Source organism: Poecilia reticulata, chromosome 22 (genome assembly GCF_904066995.2).
Source record: "Poecilia reticulata chromosome 22, P_reticulata-male-v2, whole genome shotgun sequence".
NCBI lineage: Eukaryota > Metazoa > Chordata > Actinopteri > Cyprinodontiformes > Poeciliidae > Poecilia > Poecilia reticulata.
The window spans coordinates 7,846,618-7,871,730 of record NC_088851.1 but is presented as its reverse complement, the minus strand read 5'-3'; the positions used below and the strand labels follow the sequence as shown (position 1 = coordinate 7,871,730).

Below are 25,113 nucleotides of genomic sequence, written 5' to 3'. Positions count from 1 at the left end.
AAATGCCGTGTAGAATCGCAACTGGTGGTAAAAGGTATTTTGACATATTAATTATTATTTTGTGTGATATGAACAAATATGACACATAAAGGGTCATTACTTCGCCACATTGTAGGACCCGTGTCAGAGTAATTCATGTAGTTTTAACATAAAACTTAAGGCTGTGCGGTTTTTACCTGCAAGTCAAGACTCTGAACTTACAACTCCCACTTGAATACGTCACGCTACACAGGAAGTGCGGAACAACATCAGCTTGTGCGAGGAGAAACACGCCTCCTGGGTCAGGCAAATTTGCTGTCAAACAATTTGATACACTTTATGGTTTTCTTTTAACACTTCGTTACCAGTTACCGCTGTTTAACCACATTATCTCTGGCTTGTTTCAAGACGCTGCGTTTTCCGTCCCCGGTAAGGTAAAGGCTAATGTTGCACGGTGGCTTTTAGCACGTTGTTAGCATGTTTTCAGAGGTTATTACCTGCTCTGAACTGTCGGTAGTTTTTACTGTGAGCTTATCAAAATTTTTATTTATAATCTGAGCCAATCGGGTTTACTTATTCTTGTTCCTACTTTCTGTATTTTTATGTATTTCTCTTTCCCCCTTATATTGCAGAACACCTTTGCACCAGAAAGATGCTTCTTCGGACATTGTGGTCGAGACTCGGAGCTCTGCAGCTTGCTGGGAGCAGACCAGTCTGTATTGTTTCTCCAACCATTCTTACCCAATGTTTGAAGCCCAGCAACAACGAATCTACCCCAATGATTAACTCCTGGTCATCTACAGCCACAAGAACCTTTTATGTAAACACATTTTACCAGCAGTGCATGCATAAAACACATGTTCATCCTGCTGTAGCTGGATTTAATACTTACAGTGTTCCTCTTTTAACTCTCCCTGGGAAACATACAAACTTCATATGTAATCAGGCTCGTTTTTATTCATCTAACATTGTAAAGTCAGTGCTAAAGCCAACCTTAAAACCAGTAATAGTGCCTCCTACAGGAAAAAGACCTCCTAAAGGCCCACGAACTAAACAGCCTTCTCGGTCCAACCAGCCTTCAAAGAAGGAGGATGAGGTGATGAAATTAGTGATTGTTTTTCCATCTGTTACTGCCTGGTTCAGTCATTAATTCAGGTGTTATTTTGTCTGCAGGATATGATGCAATGCATAGCCTTTGCAACAGCAGACCAGTATCATTTGCCAACACTCAGCCACGACTTGATAAACCACGGCTTTCAAGAAATAGATTTACCAAGAGGTACAAGCCAAGCAGCTGTTATATCACAACTTGACTCTGAGGTACGCTGCTTTGAGTTCTTCTCACTGTCCTGTTTTTATTTCAGATGCATCAAACGTCCTGGTGATAAGCACCGAAAACACTGCTAAAGTAGACGACGACGCTCTTATTTTTTTCTTCAGGTAGAAACGGCGAGCTTCGTCATAAACATTAAGTGTTTATGACTTACTTTGTTTCTTTTTTTTTTTTTTTTTTACATCTTTATTGTATATTTTTATATTAAAATGACATCATAGTTGTTGAATATCATTTTAATTGTGGACTTTAGTGATTCGTGAGAACCACAGTTTGCCCACACCAAGGTTGAAATGACGATACAACAAACAACTTTACTGAGTTTCAAAGTAAAGAGTTGGGTTCACAAATTTGAATTTATTTTATTTTTCTAATTTTTAAATACTCAAACATATAATTACGGGCCCTAATATGTGCATGCAGCACCGTTGATGTTTAGATAAATGCCCCTTAGCAGATCACACCTCACCTACACACATTCCAATCACAACCTCCAGGCATTATTATGCCTTTTTATTTAGATTTTGTGGGGACAGTTATATATTATATAATATTGATAATAGAAATATCAGACAGAAGAAATAAAGACTGAGAGCTATTTAGCCACTTTGACTAGAAGTATGTTTAGGGAATCTGAGGAAAGGCTTTTAATTCAAAGGACACACAAACCGTCAAGCATGGTGGTGGCAGTGTCATGCTGAGGGGTCATTTAGCTGCCACTGTCACAGGCGCATTGCACTAAGTGGTTGGCGTAATGACGAAGAAGGATTACCTCCATTTTTTTTACTTCACTTCAAATCCACAACTAGTTGGTCAAAACTTGGACACCATTTACTGGTTCTAGAAAGACTCTGAACGCACATCAGGACCGGTTCAGGAAGGACAGAGCAGTCTGACGTTTGGTATTTAGAACTAACAAAAATTTTCTTTGTTGAAAATAATAATAAACACAATAATTGGGATTGTTTGTTGTATCATCATTTCACCCTGGAAAAAGAAATGTTGGAATAAGTAATTAAAAGCCAATAAATTTATACATTTTTCGTGAATGTTTCATCAAGATTGTGTAGCTTGGTCTAAAACATAATCTGTGTAAAATAAAATTATAGTTTTAATCTACTGGAAAAGAAGAAACTCTTGTGGAAATTAGCTTTCTATCATTTCCTGATTCTCAGTGTGAGCTGTGGTGTTTTGGAAATCTTTGTTCTGACGTTCCAAATCTGAATTTCAGGGAAGGATCTGTTGTTTTCTGGAATGTCCAGGAGAAAGAGGTGAACGTTATCTTTAGCATTTCCAAACTGAACCCGTTTCTACATCATATCACCTGTTGACAACGGAGTTTGTTCTCCTTTTGTGCAGATGAAGAAGGTTTTGAGGTTACTGGAACATCATGAGATCCAGCCTTACGAAGTAGCCTTAGTTCACTGGGAAAATGAGGAGATCAACTACACTGTGGGAGAGTACGAGGCGCTTCAATGTCAGCCAGGGTTGTTGGTGTTCCTGAATGCTTCCTGCTCATTAAAACATTTAAATCTTCTCCTCAGAGGAAACACAAAGCTGGAGAGAGGCAACTTCATTCTTAGTTACGACATGGATCAACAAGAGGCTGTCCTGGAGAAATTTGCATTTTCAAACGCTCTCTGTCTGTCAGGTGAATACTACCGACTTGCTTTGGGTTTTGGTTTTACACACTGTTTTACTCTTAGTTCTTTTTGTTGTTTGTTTGTTTTTCAGTAAAGTTGGCGATATGGGAGGTGGCTTTGGACAACTTTGTAGAGTCAATTCAGTCAATCCCAGAGGTACAATGGACAAGGCGGAGATGGACTCTGCACATTTTATGACACGCAACGCCAGCTATTTGAAAATCTAAATGTGAAGTAATTTGTTTTGCTTAGATGCTGAAGTCTGGCAGGAGAATCAAACTATCCTCTGCTGAGGTTATGCAGAAGATTGGAGAGCTATTTACGTTGAGGTAAATTCATTTTTCTCCAAACAGCAGCTCACTCGTTTTCCATTTCATTTTTACGACTTAAGAGAAAGCCGAGGCTTTCCAATTACTCGTGGCGCCAGCCTCTTCACTTGGTTTTCTATTTTTACCACTTCAGCTTCGAGGAAGTGCCCGTCTTGTGCGGTCATGTTTAACGTCGCCTGCCTCAGGCATGACCGTAACTTTAATCGTTTTTTTGCTCTCTGCCTCCTGCAGACACTGTATCAACCTGAGGTCCGACCTTCTCCTCACTCCCGATTTCTACTGGGACCGAGAAAACTTAGAGAAGCTCTATGACAAGACGTGCCAGTTCCTGAGCATCAACCGCAGAGTCAACGTAAATGCAGCTGCAGAGCACGGATGACTCATGAACAAGAGCCGTAGCGAGACGTTTATTTCCCTTCTTTGTGCGTTACTGTCATTTGTAGGTTGTGAATGAGAAGCTGGAGCATTGCACGCAGCTGACGGACCTGATGAGGAGCCACCTGAGTGAAAAGCACAGCTTGAGGTTGGAGTGGATGATAGTCATCCTCATTACCATTGAGGTACAGTGGGTTTACTTCACCCCTTTTTTTACAGTAAAAAAGGATTTGTTCGGGGTGTTAAAACTACAAATTCTAGATTTTTCGGGGTTTTATGTTGAAATACCAGCACAAAGAAGTGAGATAAAAGGGAATTTGTCTTTCGTCCCCTTTATTCTGAGACTCCTAAATAAAATACAGTGCAACGAATTGCTGTCAGAAGTAACCTGATTGTTTGTCCACTTGTGTGTAATTTAACCTCAGTTGGACTGATGTGGAAATATTTTGTGTCTAAATTTCAGTCTTTTAGTGTGCAAAACCAGCGGGGAAAAACCCCAAACACCTCCAGCTGTAAAGGTTGTTTGAAAACTGTTTACTTTTCTCTCTACTTCTCATTTCTGCACTGCAACGTGTTGGTCTACCAAATAAAATCCTGATGTACTAGAAGGTTTATGTCGCAAAATGCAAAAAAACGATTTTACAGAAGCTCTGCTTAATATCTCTCCAGTGTGATTAATCTGTGTCCTGTTCTCCTTGAAGGTGATGTTTGAACTCGCAAAAATGATCTTCTAACCTGCTGACCACAGAAAGCACAAATCTATGAATGACATTAGAGACTTCAAGGGAAGAATGATGTGCTGTGCTAAGGTATTCATTCACTGCTATTTCACAATGAATCACTGACGCAACCTGAAAATGTGAAGGGGACCCGATTAGCTGTAGGTTTGTTCCTGTTTCAACAAAGGGACACTTCTCAAACGCACAATTTATCTATAAACATGTCCATTCATCCATTGTTTACTCTCGCTTATCCTTCCAGGGTAGAATGGTGCTGAGCCTGGCTAAATGTCTGCTCAGATTTTTATTCAAACTTGTTGAGTATTTGACTCTTTTTGCATTTAAATTTTAAGAGAATTATGAAAATGTTATTTGTGTGACTCATTCATGTTAAAAGAAAGAAGAATAAATTCTAACACGAATGTATCTGCTCCTATTTGGTCCCCCAACAAAAAGCGTGAGTTCTGTTCTGGACGTTTTGATATGCAGACCACTGTTTGAATGTAAAACATGAGCCCTAATAATCTGTTAAACTGAGTAAGACGTTACAATAACACAGGAGAGTTAGGATATGTGCAGGTATTATTTTATTCAAATAAAACACTGTTTTAATAATAAAATCTTGCTGATACACGAATAAAGGCATCTCAGGGTTGTGTTTTACATCTTGCAACTTTTGACAAGAATGAGAATACATGGAATGAAAGGAAGAATGAAGAAAACAACATTGTGTGTGTTTTCTTTTGTTGTTGTTTTTTTTCCTTCAGCTTGAAAACATAGCTGGTTGTATCCAGATAATCCTTTTAGTTGTTGATTCATAAACATTTGGGCAGAAAGATGGAACAAGAAGTATATTATTATTATTATTATTAATAATAATCTTAATAAGGCTCAAAGATCAATATTTGGGTACATTCAATGTCAGACCTTTCTACGGTGATGTGGCATGCTCCCTGTCTCCTTGAAACTGACTGAGTGGTATCTCTTTTTGACTGCAAATATGCACAGTAGAGCCTGTATGAGCTTTAAAACAGACGTTATTTACAAGATAAAATATAGTAACTGAAATATGTTTAGGTCTGTAATAGATTTCGTAAAATCGTAAAGGACTCACATTCAAACGTGTTCATTCCCACACAAACCTCCTCGTTTTTGTCACATTACAGCCGCACACAGCGCTGTATTATTATGACTGTGTAAAATAGCGCGTAACTGTAAGGTGGAACGAACATCATGGTTTTCTACTTTGTTTACAAACACATCTCAAAAGTGTGGTGTGCTTTTATATCCAGCCCCTTTACTCAGCTAGCGTTAAATAAAATTTAGTACCTTCTGGGTTATTTTTTTAAAAACATTTCACAATCTGAACAAATCAGAGCTTTGTTTAATTCGTCATCTGAAAATTGAAAGGGTAGATATGGCACTTGTGCGAGCTACTATAAGGAGGTTTTGACTCTAAAAATGAAACCAAAGCTGCAACAGAATGGTTTAGATCAAATAATTTTTTGTTGTGTTAGGATAATCAGGTAGAAATCTGGACTTAAATCAGATGTGACGCGCTTGAAATGGATACTGTCTAACTAATCTGTCAGAGTTTGAGCTTTTTTGTAAAGGAGCAAATAAATTTGGTTTCTAGATGTGCAAAGCTGGTAGACGCCAAAACACTTGCAGCTGTGATTGCAGGAAAAGCTCAGTGTACAAAGTATTGTTTCAGAGGAGATGAATACAAATTACTTCCACACTTTTAAGATTATTTGTAGAAAAAAAAGTGCTTGTAATTTTCCTTACAAAATGCATTTGAGTTTGTGGTTGTTACTTAAGAAGATGTGAAAGTGTTCAAGGAGTATGAACCCTTTCACAAGGCTCTGCAGGTGAAACAACTAAAAGACTGAGTGATGAAACATACGTGGTCATAAATAGGACAGGCTGCGAAATATCTACATACATTAGTATATAAAAAAGGTGTGTGCAGTGTCGGAGTACAAACGTAAATACTGCTTTCGAATTCTCTCAGATACTGTTAAAATCACTTTTACTTTTCAAAAAAAAAAAATATATATAATGTTAAAAGTGGAAGAATTGGACATGATTAGTAGTCTAAGTCGCACACTTTGGAACAACCATGTTTCAGTGAGAGGTTGATGCGTTCACACCTGAAATCACTGCAATCACCCTGAAAAGGTCAACAGCTTCCCTGTCCAAACTTCTCTAACCACACCTCCACACCTTAATGTTATGTTCAAAGTCAAGAATGGTTCCACCACTAAATATGGGAATATTACTGGATTAACTTGATGTCACGGGAAACACTGCAATGGCTTTTCGGATCGTTCGTCCTTAGTTATGATTGTCCAACCTTGGAAAAGACGAGATAAAGCACCTGTTAGTCATTTGAGACAGATAATTGAAGACTAAATTCGTTAAATGAACAGTGATTCTGAAAATGTACTAAGATTTACCTGTCGTTAACCCCAGAGTCGGGATGTGTTGGCTTCATTCCATCACGGAGACGCTGGTTCCCAGGTCCTCGAGTGCAACAGTGAAATCCTCCCCTTCACTTTCTATTTCACTCGTTTCTTTTCTCAGCGCGTCTCGTTGACTTTCTGTGTCCCCGGCCTCCAGGCTGCATGCCATCTCAAACTCCAGCTCAGGCTCTGCTTCATCTTTTTCTTCACTTTCACTCTGCAGCTTGACTCTCTCATCCACCTTTTCTGTGGATGTTTGCATGTCCTGCTGTGGATAGATGTCCTCCTCCGCGTCCAGCCAAACGTCTTGATCGTTTTCATCCTCTGATTGTTTGAAAGCCCAGCCTTTTTTCGCCTCGGAAAGCAGAGGCTTTCTCAGAAGCACTGCTCTCTTCTCTTGTCTTGCTGGTTGGCAAACCTCCACTGTCTGAACCTCTGCGATGGCTCTTTCAGTGGATCGTATTTGTTCCAATGGTTCTATTGTTTCCACTGCTTGGATACCCACATCCTGTAGCACTGGCTGACTTGCAATCACAGCCCTTTGGATTAAATGTGAGTCCGCTTCTGGTTCTGTAATACTGGTTGCCTGCACTGCAACCTCATTTAGCTCTGTCTGTTTCTTGCCTTCATCTCTTTGACGTACAGACTCTGCTGACTCCTCTGCCTGAACTCCAGCTTCAGAAACATCCACCTGCTTCACAGGTTCAATTCTCTCTATAGGTGCAGCAGAGGGCCATGTTGAGGCTTTGACTTGAGCAAACTGTATGTTCAGTTTGAACTCTAAAGATAGGCTAGAAGGGGACTCAAGGTTGCCTACAGATGTGATTACTCCAGTGTTTTGGGAGACTGCTAATCCAGCATTGCCAGGTGTAGCAAGCTGTCTTTGCGTACTTGTCAGAGGTTCCATGGTGGTTTCATTGGGGCCCTTTCCAGCTAATTCCTCTGTTCTTGCATCTCTTGCTGCGGTGCATACTTCTGGCTCATCAGGTTTTGCTTCCTCCAAATCCGCTTTGTGATCCTCAACAGAGATTTCTGGGCTTTGTGGAATAATTGAAGGTGCCTTGGATCCTCCAAGGCCTTCTTGCTCAGCCGGGATTCCAGAGTTCTCAGTGATGACAATGGCCTCCTCCTCTTGTCTTTTGATGGCCATCTCAGTGCTGTCATTGATCACCGTCTCAACTGATTCCTTTTGGTCTGCCTCACATACTTCTATCATACTTACTGACTCTTCCATGACTTGTTCTACATGTTGAGTGGCCATCTCGGACGGCATTTCCAGTAAGTTACTCGTCACATGCTGCATAACTTCTTGAACTGTCACCTGGATTTCTTCAATAGTAGTTTCTGCTTCAACTCCTGCAGTGGCTAAGATATTGTCTACTTTCTGAATGCTCTCATGGCACACATCAATGACTTCCTTATATTCTGTAATGCCTACTTGGATCACTGTGTCAACGGCATTCTGGGCTGATCTGATGTCCACATCCATTAGGTGCACCTGGACTTTGTGATTCACCTCGATCTCCACAGGCGGCACACGCATTGTCACAACAGCAATGCTCGGCTCTGCTGCCTGATTAATGTCATCGAGCACTAACGGGGTTGCAGTCTCTACTGTATCATTTATTTCTATCTCACAGGCTGTTTTGCTCATCAAAACTTCTTGATCCACATTAAGTTTCTCACTTGAAACATATTTTAAATTACTCATAACTTCATGTGATATGAAGGTGTGATCGGTTGCAGCCACCTTTATCTCGGCAGCTGAAAGTAGGTCTATTTTATCCCCCTCTACTGTCTCCTGCTGCTCACAGAGATTCACTTCACTTTTGGGTTCTTCTGAAACTTCAACCAGGTCTACACAAACTGGTTGGGTTTCCTTAGGATATGTTGTTCTTTCTAGGACCTCGACAGTCCTTGCCTCCTCCTCATTAACTGAGGATACATGAACTGCTGTCAATGCTGGTATCCCCTCCACATTCTCAAGAACATTTTCTTCATGCTCAACCTTAGCATCACATGGTTTAGTATCAGTTTCCTGATCCAGCTGCAATACATCTTTCCCCTCTGGCTTTTCTGGCGCAATGTCTTCTGGCTGTGGAACATCTTGAAGTAATGTTTGTGTTTCAGGTTCCTGAGTCTTACTTTCCTCATCACTTGGTGGAGTTGTTGATTTGCATGTCTCTAAATCTGAGGCAATATCTTGTGGACTAGGAGGTGAATCTTCTAGTTCCACAGACTGAGGTTCCTTTGACTCTGTAATAATTAGTTCTTTTGTGACCGTTTCCAATGTTGAAGTGTCATGTATCACTTCCACATCAGATGCTCCAGAGCTAATTGCTACTGCATCTGGCGGAACTGCAGCAGCTTCTGGTTCCTGAACGTTCTCTGTTTCATGAGCATCCTCCACTTGAATGATTCCTTGAATCAAACTTTCAGGTTCCTCTTTTGGTTTTTCTTCAACTGTTTCTGCTTTTGGTATGGTATCAGTAGGCGTTGCATCTTTTCCTAGAACCTCCACTCTGCTTTCTTCTGACGCCAGTATGTCTTCTTGATCATCGTCTGGGGCTTCTTGTACAACATCTGTGACTTCTTTAACATCAGAAACTTGTGTAACGTCAGAAGACTCCAGTGTAGGAATTGTTTTTTGTCTCTCTTTGTCAGCTTGTTCTTCATCTTCTTCAGAGAGAGACTTTACCAGTTCAGGTTCTGCATTTGTTACAGTAGATGAAATGTTTTCTGTAAACAGCGCTGACTGATTAATGGACTGACCTTCATCTTCTTCTGAAGTCAATATTGGTGCTTCTGGACTTATCAATTCTTCTTTGATTTGAGTTGCATCTGTTTGTGGCTCTTTGTCTTCTGGTTTATCACTTTCCTCTTGTTTTTCATCCTGTATGTCTGCTTCAGCCTCTTTATTAAGGGACTGAATTAGATCCTCGTCCGATGTCACTGTTGGTGTTTCTACAGATTTCAATTCTTCTTTGAGTTCAGCATTGTCAGTTTGAGTTACATTCGTTTTGACCTCTTTGTCTTCTTGCTCATCAGTGACTTTAGTGAGAGACTCTTCTTGTTTGGGTTCTTCTTTTTCAGCTGGCGAAAGGTCTGGCAATGACACTTCATTAAGGGACACTACTGCATCCTTTTGTGACTCCAACTTTGGGGCTTGAGCACTTTCAAATCCTTCTGTATCTTCTGACTGATGGATTTGGGCTCCATCTATTTGTGGTTCTTTATCTTTTTGCCCATCTCTGATTTCAGCAAGAGGCTCCAGCTGTCTAGATGCCTCTGTATGTTTTTCAGCTGGTGAAGAATCTGGCAATGATGACACTTCTTTATGAAGGGACTGGAAAGCATCTTCCTCTGATTCATTTGTTGGAGCTTGTGCACTTTCTAATACTTCTGTAACTTTGGCGCTGTCAATTTGCACAGCTGCTGTTTCTGGCTCGTTCCTCTCCACCTCCTCAGTTACATCAATCAGAGATTCTTCTGCATCTCTTTCAGTTGCTGCATCATCTGCCACTGGTGCTTCCATAATAAGGGATTGGGCTGTATCGTCCTCTGACTCTAACGTTGGTACTTGAACACTTTCTAATTCTACTATAACTTCAGACTGATCATTTTGGGGCTCTTTCTTTTCTGTCTCCTCTGTCACTTCAGGGAGAGACTCTTCTGGTTTTGACTCGTCGGTGTCTATTTCAGCTGTGAAAATATTTTCTGAAACTGATACTTCTGTATTGAGTGTCTGAACCAGATCCTCTACCAACTTTGTTGCAGCAGCTTTTACAACTTCTGTCACTTCTGCACTTTGCTCAGTTTTAGCTTTCACTACTGGAGGTTCTTTGTTGTCTTTGGTTTCTTCACTAAGATCCTGTGAGGGTGTTCCAGTTAGTTGAATGGACTCTGGGGACCTTTCTTCAGGTGAGTGAATATAACACTCTACTTTGGCCACCTCAGATGTTTCTGCTCTTGCCTGTTCTTCCAGCTCATCCACTGCATCCGGAGGTTTAACCTCATTTCGAGCTTGCTTTTTGGTTTCAGTGTCCTCTTCTGTCATAGTTTGGTTTTTCTCCTTCCCACCTGCTTCCTCTGTGTCTTCTACTGATGTTACCGCTAATTCTTCTTTGGAGTCTGTTTTTCTTCTAGCTTGACCAGTAATAAGTTCTTCAGTCGCTGCAACTTCTTCTCTTTTAGGTAAACTCTCTATTGAAACTGCTTCATCTACATCCCCTGCACCTTCAACTACATGCTGCCTCTCTGGTGTAATTTCCAAATCTTTCATCTCTTTTTGTAATTCTGAAACATTGACCTCACAGACATCATCTGTAGCTGGCTCAGCGGTGTCAAGCTCCTCTTTAGGAACTTCTGAAACCATTTCTGTAGAAATGGCCTCACTAAGGTGAGAGGTGCTCTCAGCTTGGATTGTTACTGCGACTTCATTCACCACATCAATTCCTTCAGCATTTAGGCCTGTCTTTATGCTTGTTGCTTCTGATTCTCTGTGTATTTCCAGCATTTTGGGCTGGTTTAATACAGACGCTTCAAGTATTTGATGTGACACTGAACAAACCACTCTTTCATGACTCTGTTCCTCCAAACACACTGGAACTGCCTTCGGGCTTGTGGCGATAGTCTCAGAAACCTGCTGCAGGAGGGACTCTGTGTTCATGACGGTGTACTCTGCTGGGACAGGTGTTGTGTTGCCAGACGTTTTTGAAGAGTCTGATAACTGGGAAACTGCCGACACCATCTCTGTTTCATCTGCCAAGGTAACGTCTGCTGGCTCCGGAGCGGTTATTGCTTCAGATGTGATCTCCAGCAGGTCCTCCGCTATTGTTTCGTCTTTTGCTGCCTCCTCCTCCGCCACTGAGGCTGGGGTGGTCTCTGTAATGATCCCCTCCTCTGGGATATCACTGAGCTGTTGATGATTGCTTGAGTCTGTGAGCTCGTCTGGCTCTTCATCTGTAGTTGCGGCTGATGAAGCCTCTTTTTCTAAAGCTCCTTCGTGGCTTGGGATGTCTTTTGGCTCAGCAGGCACAATGTCTTGTAACTGGACTTCCTCTTTGATCTCAATGGTTTCCATTTGAGGTTCACCTTCTCCATCTTTTGCTATATTACTTTCTTTTTCTGCCACTGGTTCTGTTTCAGGTAAATCAAATTCAGACAGTGGAACCACAGCGGGTGTCTCAGAGTCCTCATCATCGATACTTGCCACCTCTTTATCGACCTCCTCAGGAGAAACATCAACAGACTTTCTTGTTTTTCTTCCTGACAGGAGTTTCTTTATGGAAAAGGCTGAATCATCTTGGCCAGCTTCATAGGTGCTTTCCTCTTCCTCCTTCGATTTCTTTTTGGGAGTGACAAGTTTTTTAAACGACCTCCATGTTGAGCTTTCGTCATCCTTTGGAGGACTTCCTGTCTGTTTTGGGGATGACACCAGAATCTCCTGCAGCTCATTAGACGTTCCAATCGGCGGTTCTTTAGATCCACCATTTTGCTTGCTACCTTCACTATTTTGAGGCACGTCATCCTCAGAGTCTGATGTTTTCCGGCTTCTTCTTCTTCCAGATCCACACAACACAGCTTCCCATGACACAGACGAATCTTTCCTCCTTTTCCCTTCCTCTGTGCTGTGATCTGATATTTGCTCTGCCTCAGCTGATTTCAGTCCATCTTTTGAACCTGGAATTGGCCCCTCTTCATGGTCCACAAATGACTTCTTCCTCCTTTGGGGAGTTACGAGCTTTTTGAATGAAAACCAAGCCCCGTCTTCCCCACTTACCGCCTCTGCAGGAGTTTCCTCTTTCTTGTTGTCTGCAGACTCTGCTGATGACAGAAGCTGATCTGAAACATGTTCTCCAGAGTCAGACAGCTCTGCGTCATTCGATTTTCTGCCCTTTTGCTTTTTGCCTCGTTTCTTGAAACTAGAACCTGACAAAAGCCTTTTCAGGGGACTTTCTTGAACAATTTCCTGAGAGTTGGTGATTTCATTTACGACAATAGATGGTGCTGTAGCTGACTTGGTGATTGGCTTTTCCTCTTCAGTTTTCTCTTCATGAAGCTCTTTCTCAGCTGAAGCAAAGTCTTCCTCATGGTGGTGATCACATGCCGCCTGGGTTGCCTTTTCGTCTTCTTTCTGTCCTACTTCATCATCTTCAAGCTTCTTTTTCTTTCGAAGGCCGGAAAAGATTCCAGTTGTAAAAAACTTTTTAAATGGACTTGCATTTTCGTCAAGCCCAGCTGGAGATGCTGGACGTGGGTCCTCCTGCGATGTAACGTCCTCGCTGAGAGGTGAAGACGTTCCCGCATCATGGGATGTGTTGTCCTCTTTGGTTCCTGCTGTTTTCTCGTCTTCTTTCTCCTGAAAATCATCAGGTGTAACATCTGTCGGCGTCTGGCACACTGTTGAATCGTTTTCCACAGCCTCCTCTGCCGTGTTGAGGTCTGTGCTTTCTTGAGCCTCCTCAATTATTTCATTCACAGGTGGTTCAACATTAACATCTTCTGGTTTGCTCGGTTCCTCCTCCGTCACATCTATTGGCACTGCACCTCTGTCGGTGGAGCCTCTCTTCACTGTCAGCTTCAGACCAATGTTGCTGAAAAACTTCCTGAAACTTTCATTGATGTCATTCTGCTTGGCATCCATTTCGATCAGATCATCTTGTCCAACCTGTTCGTCTTCAGTTTCTCCAGTCACTTTCTTCAAGTTAATGTCTTCGTTTTCTAAGGGTGTCTCTTCTTCTTTTGGTGGCTCTGAAACTTTTATGTCTGGACAAATGGCAGCTAAACCAGGATAGGAGAAAATTATACACTAGTCAGTTTTCTGTTGAGATAATCTTCAGATTTTTTGCCATTGAACTGTAATGCAGCTAAAATGTATATATTTTTGAAACTCGATAAAGACACTTTTTCTTCACTGACCAATGTTAAATCACACTTTTCTTGTTGTAAAATTATATTTATTTGCTACATGTTAGAAAACTAAGACTTTCTTTAAATACTGTAAGTGTTAAACTATTCATAGCACTTGACCCCTAAAAAACATTGACTTTGTCGTCCTTTGTAACTAATCTGGCAGTATGCTTGGTCATTGTCCATTTGGAAGACTCATCTGTGCCCAAGCTTTGATTACTTGGCTAATGTCTGAAGATGTTGCTTTGATATTTCCACCATGTCTTGTCCTCATAATGTTATTGTTTTTGTGAGGTCCACCTTTGTACTTCACGAATGGGACGGTGTTTTTAGGCTGGCCAGCTTCCCTAGTTTTCTTCCAAATGTAACAGTGGTCATTATGACTAAACACTCCAATCATAGTTTCAAGAGACCAGAGGAAATGTCTCCTAAAATCATGTCTTTGTCCCTGTCTGTAACACTTATTTCTTGCATACCATCAATTGAAAGTTAAATGAAATCAGCCAAAATATCAAGAATAAAGTCGTGAGGGTGTTTTGCCTTACAAGGGATTGGTAAGCTTTTCAGATTTTATGGTATTTTAAAGAAAATAACATTATGTGGAAACATTGATCCAACTACTCAAGACTCAGTAAGTTAGTTTAAAAATCCTAATGGACAATGACCCTGATCATACCAAGGAAATATTTACAAAGTGACTTGAAGAGTAGAAAGTCTGTGATTTGGAGTGATCCTTAAAGATTTCTTTAAGCAGATCCTTGGAAGGTGTGTACAGGCCAGGTGACTCAGACACACCAGGAGACAGGAGAACTGGGCTACAATTACAACAAACTATTCAACCACATATTAAGAAACTATGGGAGGGAAACAATAATAGTTATTCTGACATGTAGCAAACAGAAATAGTTTTTGTAATCCTGAGTGCCCTAAAAATTGGAAAGACTTAGTCTGGTTTAAAGTCGGTGTATGTAAATATGCAGCTTCATGTGTATTTATATTAGGATTCCTCACCTTCAATGCCAATCTCATCCTCACAGTGACCATTCAGCTCTACTGTGGAGCTCTCTGCTTTTCTGCTGATATCAGAGATCTGTCCGTTGTTTCTGAGAACCTGAAACGAAGCACAAAATCATACGATTAGTAATAGATTATAAAATCCATCAATTGTCCATTCGCACTGATCCCTACAGGGCTGTTGGAGTACTGTTGTCTATCTCCAGCTGTTATTGGGCAAGAGGCATCACAGGGCAAACAACCAATCACACACTCACCCTGGAGTAACCAGTTAACCTAACAGCAGTGGTTTTGAAGATGGTACAGGTGAACTCCAGGCTGGGATTCAAACCCAGGACCTTCTTGGTGCAAATCAACGGTGCTCTCATCTGCATCATGGTGGAGCCAATTTTAAGATAAAATGCAGCAATCAGTCAATCCACACTCTGCTTCAGTTATTCACAAATGACAAAGAAGTATTTTCTTTCTACCTTTAAGTTACAAACATTTTGGTCATACTTCTGTCTTTTGTGGAAGGGTAAAAAAAATAACTTTCCCTTTGTGATTCTCGGGTATTTCTTCCATCTTAAGTCGTGTTTTCTAAACAGTCGATACAATCCAGTTACTGTTGGATGGTGGCAACTGTGACCTTTCTGTTAGCAACCCTAATAGCCTAAATCTCAAGTCCCTGAGACAGATTAGTGCAGCAGGTCTGAGCAGGGTTTAGAGAATGAGGGACACATGTCCAATTAGGATGAGGTCATTCACTTAATAAATCAGGATAAACGAGTCAGCGAGTTGATAGATGTCGGTGTCCCAACATATTTGGCCAATCTTCTAGAGCCGATGTTTCTCACTTTTGTTTGCTGATGTCAAAACAGGTCTTCTAAGTAATCCTTGAGGACGATTAACCCTGAGGAAATGCAGGGCAAAACCGCTAAGAGAATTACCAGATGCCAAAAGATCAAATGCCATAACGTGATTAAAACTTCCTTTTCCAGGCGCTTGTTTATTACGCTCATTGTCATAAACAAGCGAGCGCCTGACCTGTGGTAGACGGTTCGGCAGATTTTCTTTTGCTTTCATTTATTTTTAGCTTGTTTGTCTCTGAATGTATTTTTGAACAGTTCAGAAAATAAAGCAAAAAAAAAAAAAAAAAGTTTAAGGCTATGAAATTTCAGTTCATGTGTAGCGCCAATTCACAGCACATGAAATGACCAAATTTATATACAGAAGTGTATTCCGAGATTGATCCAATGATGCATACAGATACCAATTTGATCCTGGTTATGATTCAGCGCAGTTAAATTAATTTAATAAGGCTGATTGTTAGAAAGTCATTGATTACATTGTGTCACTGGCTTTGCAGCAATTCCTCCTGAATAAGCTTTTGGTGACGTAGGAAAGGAACAACTTCCTTTTAACAGGAGGAACTGAACTCAGTATGAGCTGCCATGACCAACTAATGGTTTGATTGATCCTTTTGCCAAGAGACATGACAGATCTTTTCCAATCATTTTTGCATCTTATTTATAAAAGTTTTAAAAGTAAGTAAAGTTACAACACTTAGATTGTCATGTTTTTTCATTTTTTTAATGTAGTCTTCCATTATAGTCAGGTACAATAGAGAGCATCTCTAAATAAGTTTCCAAGCTCTGCCACAGATTCCCAATTGTCTTTACTTTGACTAGGCCAGAGATTTGCAACACGTGTCTCTGGATCTACAAGTTTTCCTTTGGAGATTTCTCATTTACTCCTAATAATTTTGATTAAAATGATGAAGAACCAATCCTTTTTTAAATACAAATATAATAACAAATACAAGTTTTAGATTTTTTACAGTTTTTTATGTAATAATTGCAATAAATTTCCACATCAGAACAACAATAAAAGCACCTATAATATTTTTTAGATATTTTTTTCATGTTATCAGGTTGGAAATTTTGTGCTTTTTTCTTTTTTTTCTTTTTTTTTTACCACAATTAACATCCCGTTGATCACAGGTATTCATCCTCTCTTTAAAAAGTTTTTTTTCTTTGTTTTAAAATGTAAAAATAGAAATAAAATAACGATTCTTTAAAAATGACAACAAATTGGCTGTTGTAAATATTTATTAAAAATTAAAAGTAATCTTTTAAAAAAAAATTGATGTAATCTTAGTGCCTCTAAGCAGGTTTCATGGCTCTGAACTGAGGGCAAAAATAGCTCTTTGGATTAAAGTGTGTAGACCCTTTGACTAGGCCATTCTTACTCTGTCAGAACCACATCTTGTGGTTGAGATGTGGTGCTCCAGGTGGTTTAGAGGTCCGCCAGCCACAGGGCTTAGCATGTGGGCCAAAAGGTTCATGTTTAGTCTCTCTGACCAGACCTCCATCTTCCACTTGCTCCCTGTGCGACTATAGACTCATAAAGTGAGTTCATTTGGGTTCAGATGGCATTTCTACTGCTTCATATAAACCAGGTTTGTGGATTGATTGCTCTTGTTGACATTCAGACATTTGCTATATATGAAGTGTCGGGTGTCCATGCCTCTCCTGACTCTCTCAGAACAGTGCATCTTGTTGGACTCCCTGCCCATCTTGACCAGGTAATGACGGTGCACGTAAATAATCGATGCTGCTCTCTGCTGAGTGCAGCAGAGAGGGAATTTTATCCCTCCCTTGGGCTTTACTTTTGTTCTTCCTGGAGTTTTGTCCCACCGACCCACCCCAGTCAGGAAATTCAAAACTACCGCATCATAAAGAAAAGCAATGCAGATGAAAGTCGGTCCTCTCCAAAACTCGAGCAAAAGTGGGCTCGTTTTTGGCAATCCGGCAAATTTCTACACACCTCGGTGTTGCAGTACAACTAATTCTCTCCGTTTGAAAGAGCTTTTCGTTCCCTTCCCTTCTTTTCTGCAGCAGCATCTGCGTTGTCCTGCCAGCAGTAAAAAAAAAAAAAACCCAGCCTCAGCATCTTCCTCTGCTTTTTACACACATCAGCCCCATTCTGCGTAAACGAAAGAAACTCCGCGCAGTTCATAACAGGTGAATTCCCTGCGTCTAGGTCCTAACATGACCAGCAGAAGTTATCGATGCGGGAAGAAAACATGACGCTGTACCTTGTCGTCGATGTCCTGTCCGGTTTCCACATCCTTCACTTCCCCGCTCCTCTCCTCCTCCTCCTCCTCTTCCTCCCCCGCTGCTGCTGCATCGCTTTTGGCCTCCCGTGGCGCAGACTGAGCGTCTCCCATAATCGGATCTGCAGCGCGTCACTGTCCGGACGGAGGGAGCCGCGCAAAAAAATATAGATCCCAACGAGCCGGCAACTCCGTGGTGGAGAAGGTCAGCTCCTGACTGCTGCTGGGATGGATCTTGACGAACTATTTTTCCCACCTCCTCCCCACCGAGTTCCAACACCTCCCTTCGGGATCACATGAAGATATAAGGAGCCAAGCCTGACCCGGTCCGGCTCGGCTCGGCTCGGCTCGGCACGCCTCCGAATGCATCAAATAAAGAGGAGGAAAAACAAGCTCCTGTACTCAGATGACTGAGGAAATCATGTCCGAGCTGGAAGGATGAAACGGAGCCTTTGTACTTTCACCACAGATCGCTTCCAGACGCAAACAGCAAACATGCACCAACTTATTTCACAGCCCGAAATAAATTAAAAGTTATTCCAAGATCATTTTGTGCGGTGTAATTGGATTAGAAACGTATATTCAATCTTAATTGGATAAAATTAAGTCTTAAACTCTGCAACAACAACAAAAATAAATAAATGACTGGGTAAGTACTGTATGTATGAGTTTTGAGAATTAATGTGAAACAGCATGAATACTAACAAAGTAACATTCTTGCTTCTTTTCATGTTGCCATTTCATGTTTTCATTTTTTTTCAATACTGAAACCTGTTTATGAAATATGTCATGGTGACTAAATCACTGCAAAAACCTGGCAAGTCGATTTATTTTACCCGCCTTCTTCTCAAAGATACAGTTAAAACCAGATATTTTCATCCGCTATACAAAAAGACTCTCTTAGCAGCATCAGTCGGCGTCTTCACAAGATCTTCTGCTTTTGTTCTGCATGCAGATATTTCACACCAAAAACACACCCACCTCCCATCCTGAGCCGTACCGGATGCCACAATGTTTATCCTCGAGATTGTCGTCCTGTTGGAGAACCAAAGCCTCTTCTGATCAGACTTTTGTTCTTTTTACTTGTAATAGGGGGGTTAAAGGTTGAATTGTGGTTTTTGTTGAACTTTCCGACCCATTTCATTTCATCTAATGAGTCAATTTGGGTCAGATGGGAAAATCTGGATTGAAATGTTTTAACAATTATTCCAACTACACATCAAGACTTTTGTCCTAGAGAAGAAAAATAACAGCACTCCCAAAGCGCTTACCGTTAGAAAAAAATGAATAAAAACTTGTATACACACAAACTATATCGCATAAAACTATACGATTACCACACATATGTGACCTTGACTGACCTCTAGCTCTAAATGAATATAGTTTCTGATGATGTTAGCCCAACCTGTGCAGCTTTAACAGCTTCTTCTGGGACACTTTTCCACATGTTTAGGGACGTCATTATGAGAATATTTGACCTCTCTTCCTAAAAGCACATTTATGAGGTTAGACACTGATGTGGGATGAAAAGATTTCGTCCCAACTGAGTTGTGTTGAATCAGGATTCTGTGCACACGAAACTTTTACGGATCCTGCATTGTGCACTCACTCACACATAGTAAAACCGTCCATCCACCACTGTAATGTTATTTATTTACATTTTAATGTTTGGTTCAAGACTTTACTCCAAAGAGCCAAACAAACTGTACTTGTATCTCACTTTTCAAAACGTTACAGTGCCTCTGATCACTAATTACTATGGACGCTGACGTGGTCGTGACCTGGGACACTTAGTTCTGTGAGGATTGTAAAGTTTTTATAATACAGTTTTCTACACTTGCAGATTTTCAAAGGAGGACATCATAAAGACCCAAAGCACGCGTCATGTCTTGTCAGCGCAAGGCTTTAAGCTCTAAACAGGAGGAATGAGTGGATATTGCTTCGTCCAGGAAGTCGCTGCGATCATTATGGAACGAACACGATTGATTTTCACTGGTCTTGTCCAGTTGTGACTCTTGGGGCGACATGGTTGATTGGATTTCAGAGAGTATTAGAAGCTTCATGCACAGGACATCAGGAGGTGTCATGTGTTATTTTCATACTGAAATAATTCGGCCTGTAACAGGCAGACCAGGGCCGTGCAGAGACCACTAAAGGGGCAGTTTCTCAACAACAAAAAAAGGCCACATCTAACCGCCTTCTAGCACAGAATATTAACAAAGCCACTCAGCGTTCAGTTTAATAAACAATGATAAATTACAAAATTGTGAGATATACAATCAAAGCTAACAAACATCTCTATATAGAGCATAACACTATGCATATGCAAGATATTTTATTAGTAATTTCTTTCTGCAGGAAAGTATTGCAATATTCAAACCCGCAATTTAGCAAGATGTGTAAAACAGACCACCAGACATATTTTGTCTTTACAGAATTACACTATTAAAAATATAAACAAGGGCACAATGCAACCTTTTAGTGGACTGTAATCTATAAAAAACAGAGCTGCCTGTTTGCTACACTTGCAGTGGAGATGAAGACGGTCCATTCAGGAAAGCAGAGCTGCATCAAACTTTAACGTGGAACTGCAGAAAAAAAAGCAAATATTGAATTGTTAATGCTTGTCACCATGAGAAAGGCCTACTAAGTTTTGCTTAAAAAAAACTTTTAAAAAAATTTAAATCACACATTTTTGACTCATGAAGTTAACTTTTTTTTTTGCAAAACAAACTCATTTGCGCTTGTCAGAAATCTTTTCTTGCTATTCTAAGTTTTTGTGACTCAATGTTTTGCTTGTGATTCTCATATGACGTCTTGAGCAGGGCCTAAAATCACAACAAAAGATTTCTGATGTGTGCAAATAAATGTTTTTTTTTTTTTTTTTGGTAAAAATTAGTTATTTAATTTAAAAAAAGTATTTTAAACAAAACTTTTTTTTTTAAAGGAATCATTACAATTCCAAAAGTTTTGATTACAATTTTTTTTTTTACTTAACTGAGGTTAGTTTTTTTTCATTGAATAATTGGGAAACAATTCTAACTTAATACTCTGTGAACCAGACCCTAAACATCCTTAAAGTCTGGATTTAGTTTTTTCCCCTTCATTAATGTCACTTTTATTACATTCATTATATCTATCTTGGTAATTCAGGGTGAGTTATTTTTCATTCTAAATGAACATCCTTGTTGGACTTTTATTTAAGTGTTATTCTTCTTCAAGATACATTAACCTAAATGCCAGAATAAATGAAATGTATATTATGCAGCAAAGGAAATTAGAAGATCGGACATATATCCATTATGGAGATGATCGGTTTTGGACGGGCAATGTGCCCTTATTGCATAAGCAATACTAAAGAATGACTGGTATCATTAAAAATACAGGGGAGAAGCTTTTTAGTTATCTTGCTTTGCTAGCAAAGTCGTTAGCTATCAGCCAGCTAATAGCACAACAACAACAGCCTAATGTCTGTATGATAAAAATAGTGAATGGATAGATAACAGTGTCTCCTCACCTGGCTGTCTCCTCCCGCTCAGTAGTTCTTCAGAGAAAGACAGACGCAGAGGCCTGGTGGTGTCTGTTGTATTTCATTACCTCTCTGCTTAAACCGCAACTCCGAGCTGAAGCAGAAACTGCGTTCAACGTTTTCCGTCATCTGACAAGTAGTAAGTCTACTCCATTTTATTCACCAAAAAGGTTTTTTTTTATTCACCAAAACTGTTCTGTAATCTGGAACGTTCGCTTCGTTGAGCTCCAGTTAGCTGCCTTATCGCACTGCACAAGAGGCAACTGCGTCATGCGTCACGGGCAAAAGGTCAAAGGTAAACAAGGTGACCGGTTTATTATGTTATACAAAAAAGAAGCAAAAAAGCAAACAATTTTAGTACATGTTTTTATGTGTCAGAAGAGGGCTTAGTAAATAATACCAACAAAAAAATAATAAATTTGACCAAAAGGGCACTTGGAGCAAAAGGGGCAGGTGTTCAAGTACCCCAGCCGCCCCCACCGCCCCTCCTCTGCACATGCCTGAGGCAGACCAAAGTCATAACTTGGAATATGATTGAAAAGTTCATTTATTTATTTCAGTAACTCGATTTGCAAAGTGGAATACTTTATGTAGATTAATTGCACACAAATTGGAGTTTCAAAGCCTTCAATTGTGTTAGTTATGATGATTTCCTACTTACGGTTAATGAAAACAAGTCTGTCACATTAGATTATTACTATAAATCAAACCAATAAAAAAATACATATTTAATATAAAATGAAAAGTATGCTTGATCCCCTCTTGAAGGTTTTCAAAATGTACTTTTAATCTGACTAACAACAGTTCTGACTTACTGTCTCCGTATTTTGCTAACTTATGAAACTATAATGTCAGCAGAATCATTTTAGAAGATGGAAAATGTCAAAGATTTTCAAGATGGGAACAAATTTCTCTGACAAATGGAAATCAACTGACTGGTCAAACTGTCCAGCCAAAAAGAAATAATGTGATTTAGAGTTTGTGATGGAGCATGTGGGCGGGATACAGTTTAAGCAAAACCAAAACAGTCTGCCATGTTTTTGGAGCTTTTATGGAAGAACCTGACCCTCTGATTTACTTCAGCAAGGTTTCAAACGCATTTGTTCTCTGTTACTGAATGTTTTGTTGTCTTATTCAATTGAAGTTTTTTTTTTTTTAATTTACACAGTTTCTTTCCAGTAATTACATATACAAACATTAAAAACAAAACAGGTTGCTTCTAGCTTAGATTGATGCAGTTTTACACTACAATTGACTGCGTGATCTAATCTGCGAGCCAAGCAATAAACTACATGTTTTCCGTGTATCCTTCAAAGACATAATCAGACTCGCAGAAAAAGACTTTGGTCTTCCTCTGGTGAGATTTATCAGGCAGAATCTGAGATTCTGTGGACTCGTGGGTTAATAAATCAGTTATGAAGGAAGATGTGTTAAAGCTGTGTGTGTGCCTTGCAAGAGTCACAACTCTTGAACTTTTTTTTAAATGTTTATTAGGCTTAAACCACAAATTTCATGGGATTACATTTGATAAACCAACACAAATTAAGGCAGATTTATTTATTTTTTTTTCCATTCATCTTTGCAAAATAGCTCAAACTGAGTCAGATTGGTCGGTCAGTCGTATCTGGGTCAGAACTGACTGGATTGTTCCTATACATGAATTAGCGCTGATTTCAACTCTGACACTAAGTCCAAACAAGATACACGGACATTTCTGTTTAACATTTTTTTTAAATTGAAAACTGCAACACACACAAACAAAAACCCACAAACGGAGGGATGGAATATTTATCCCAGCATTTAAATTGGAAGTATGTAAAACTCATCTCTTCTAACTTATTGTGTAACTTTTTACATTCAACAATTTATATAAAAAAAAAAAGTATCCCTAAAATACTCAAGTCTAAACCAAGAAACAATACTAATCAAATTTATACCGAACAAAGTATTGGGTAATAAATATTTAGCTTCATTTATATGTTTGTCTCTGGTGAAAGACACTTTTATAACCAACCCTGACATCCTTGCAATCATCCAGAAGGTTTTTGTATATTTACTAATTCCTTGAATCTCTTTCTGTTGTTTTTATAAAGTGTTTTATTCATCTTTTGTCCTTTTGGGCCAAAAAAAAAAAAGAATGAAGCAAGCAGCTTATGCTTTTGGGGGCCCAACTTGCATAACTGAGGTGATGACTAAGGACGCTCAACTTTTCCATAAACTTAATGTTTACACAACACCACAGCCCCCCTGCTGGCAATGCTTTTAAATGTTTTACCATCACCATCAAAAAGGATTAGACACAACCAGATTAGTCTAGGAATATTCCATTATATACGTCTGTCTTCTGTTAATCAGATTAGATTCGATTCTTGGTATTTTTGCTATTTATTTATAAAGAATTAACTTGATTGAAAGCAATGGAATTCGCAGAAATTTAACTACTTGGTGTTATGTGACTTTGTTGCTGGATATGTTTAAAATATCACATTAAAACAGATTTTTTTTTTTTACTCACATTTTATAATGTTATTGTTACTGCAAAACTGCATGTAAATGATACCAGGATGCAGTTTGTCATGCAGATGCACCAAAAAGTAAAACAGGTCACTTCTAAAACAAGCCTGAAGATACAGTATGTATATATCACCTAAGCGCAGCAAAGTGAGAGCTTGGGAAATCAGAAGGGAGCATCTCCACTCCAAACCCATGACAGGCATTTGTTAATTTGATCAGATGCTCCAACACACTGATGCTGTTATGTGAACCTCAGTACAGAGTTAATAAGTTGAATAATTAGAGTCACAACTCCGGTTAACTGGAAAGGGCTGATGTTTTCTCCATTCAGACCGGCGGCCTGACTGCTGAGGCCTGATGAGACGTAATCCAATAAAAACGCAGGGGGTCCAGGCAGCTCCCACCTCATGTGCGTGCATGTGCTCCTGTGTTACCTGGTCGTCTTCGGAGGTTCCCTATCCAAGCCGGGAGAGTGCGGTTCTGATCCGGCGGCCAAGTCCCTGCTAAGGTCCTGTTGAGACTTTTCCTGCAGGGGATGTGAAATTAGATTAAAAACTGTGACTGTCAGCCAGAGTTTTGAGATTTTCTTGGCTGCGCTGTAAAAGTCGGTGAGGAAAAAAAGCAAGAAAACTACATTAGATATTATTTACGAAGTCGCAAGTTGTGTAAACATGCAAAGTTATATTTTAAGACGCCAGCAAGGTTCCTTGACTGACCCGTGTTTAAGATCTCAGATTAAGCAATCATCTTCTGTGTGGAAAGAAGATCAAGCTCACTTTCCTCTAGCAGGAAATCAGCCTGGCAAGAGGTCATGGAAACCTGGTCTCAGAGGACTAATGGACAGCACAGATCACAATTAGATTTTACTTTTACTTGGCTTTGAATCCTGAAGGTTTCCATCCTTCAGTTCAGGATGTATTTTTGGTTTGCTCGCAGAAAGCCGTTTCCCAGAGTTTGTCCAATGTCGAATGAAAGAGAAAGAGGCCACAGGAGGCTCTGTGTGTGTGTGTGTGTGTGTGTGTGTGTGTGTGTGTGTGTGTGTGTGTGTGTGTGTGTGTGTGTGTGTGTGTGTGTGTGTGTGTGTGTGTGTGCGCGCGCGTGCGTGCGTGCGTGGGTGTGTGTGGGTGTGTGCGTGTGTGATACCTTGTGGGGACAATTGTGGGGACCCACTTCTCCTTGTGGGACCGAAGCCTGGACCCCAAAA

At 40.0% G+C, this 25,113-nt stretch overlaps 2 protein-coding genes across 4 annotated transcripts; one reads left to right on the top strand and one right to left on the bottom strand.

Annotated features, from left to right (window-relative positions):
- The first annotated feature begins 180 nt into the window (after window positions 1-180).
- Window positions 181-5,019, top strand: rmnd1 (required for meiotic nuclear division 1 homolog). 3 transcript variants are annotated; one of them, XM_008399086.3, is made up of 12 exons: window positions 181-280; window positions 612-1,075; window positions 1,153-1,258; window positions 1,344-1,419; window positions 2,544-2,583; window positions 2,672-2,772; window positions 2,857-2,963; window positions 3,047-3,111; window positions 3,208-3,284; window positions 3,516-3,636; window positions 3,728-3,844; window positions 4,361-5,019. In XM_008399086.3, exons 2-12 carry the CDS (start codon window positions 632-634, stop codon window positions 4,391-4,393), a joined length of 1,287 nt encoding a protein of 428 aa, XP_008397308.1. In that variant the 5' UTR covers window positions 181-280; window positions 612-631; the 3' UTR covers window positions 4,394-5,019. The 3 variants fall into 3 exon arrangements, with proteins under 3 accessions (XP_008397308.1, XP_008397307.1, XP_017157934.1); XM_008399085.3 differs by having other exon boundaries at window positions 225-408; XM_017302445.2 differs by having other exon boundaries at window positions 225-413.
- On the bottom strand, window positions 4,949-18,330 carry akap12a (A kinase (PRKA) anchor protein 12a). The gene is made up of 4 exons (XM_008399087.3): window positions 17,849-18,330; window positions 14,767-14,866; window positions 6,838-13,626; window positions 4,949-6,734 (listed from the first exon to the last, which is right to left on the bottom strand). The coding sequence occupies exons 1-3, from the start codon at window positions 17,978-17,980 to the stop codon at window positions 6,872-6,874; spliced, it is 6,987 nt and encodes a 2,328-aa protein (XP_008397309.1). The 5' UTR covers window positions 17,981-18,330; the 3' UTR covers window positions 4,949-6,734; window positions 6,838-6,871.
- Between the last annotated feature and the right edge of the window lie 6,783 nt (window positions 18,331-25,113).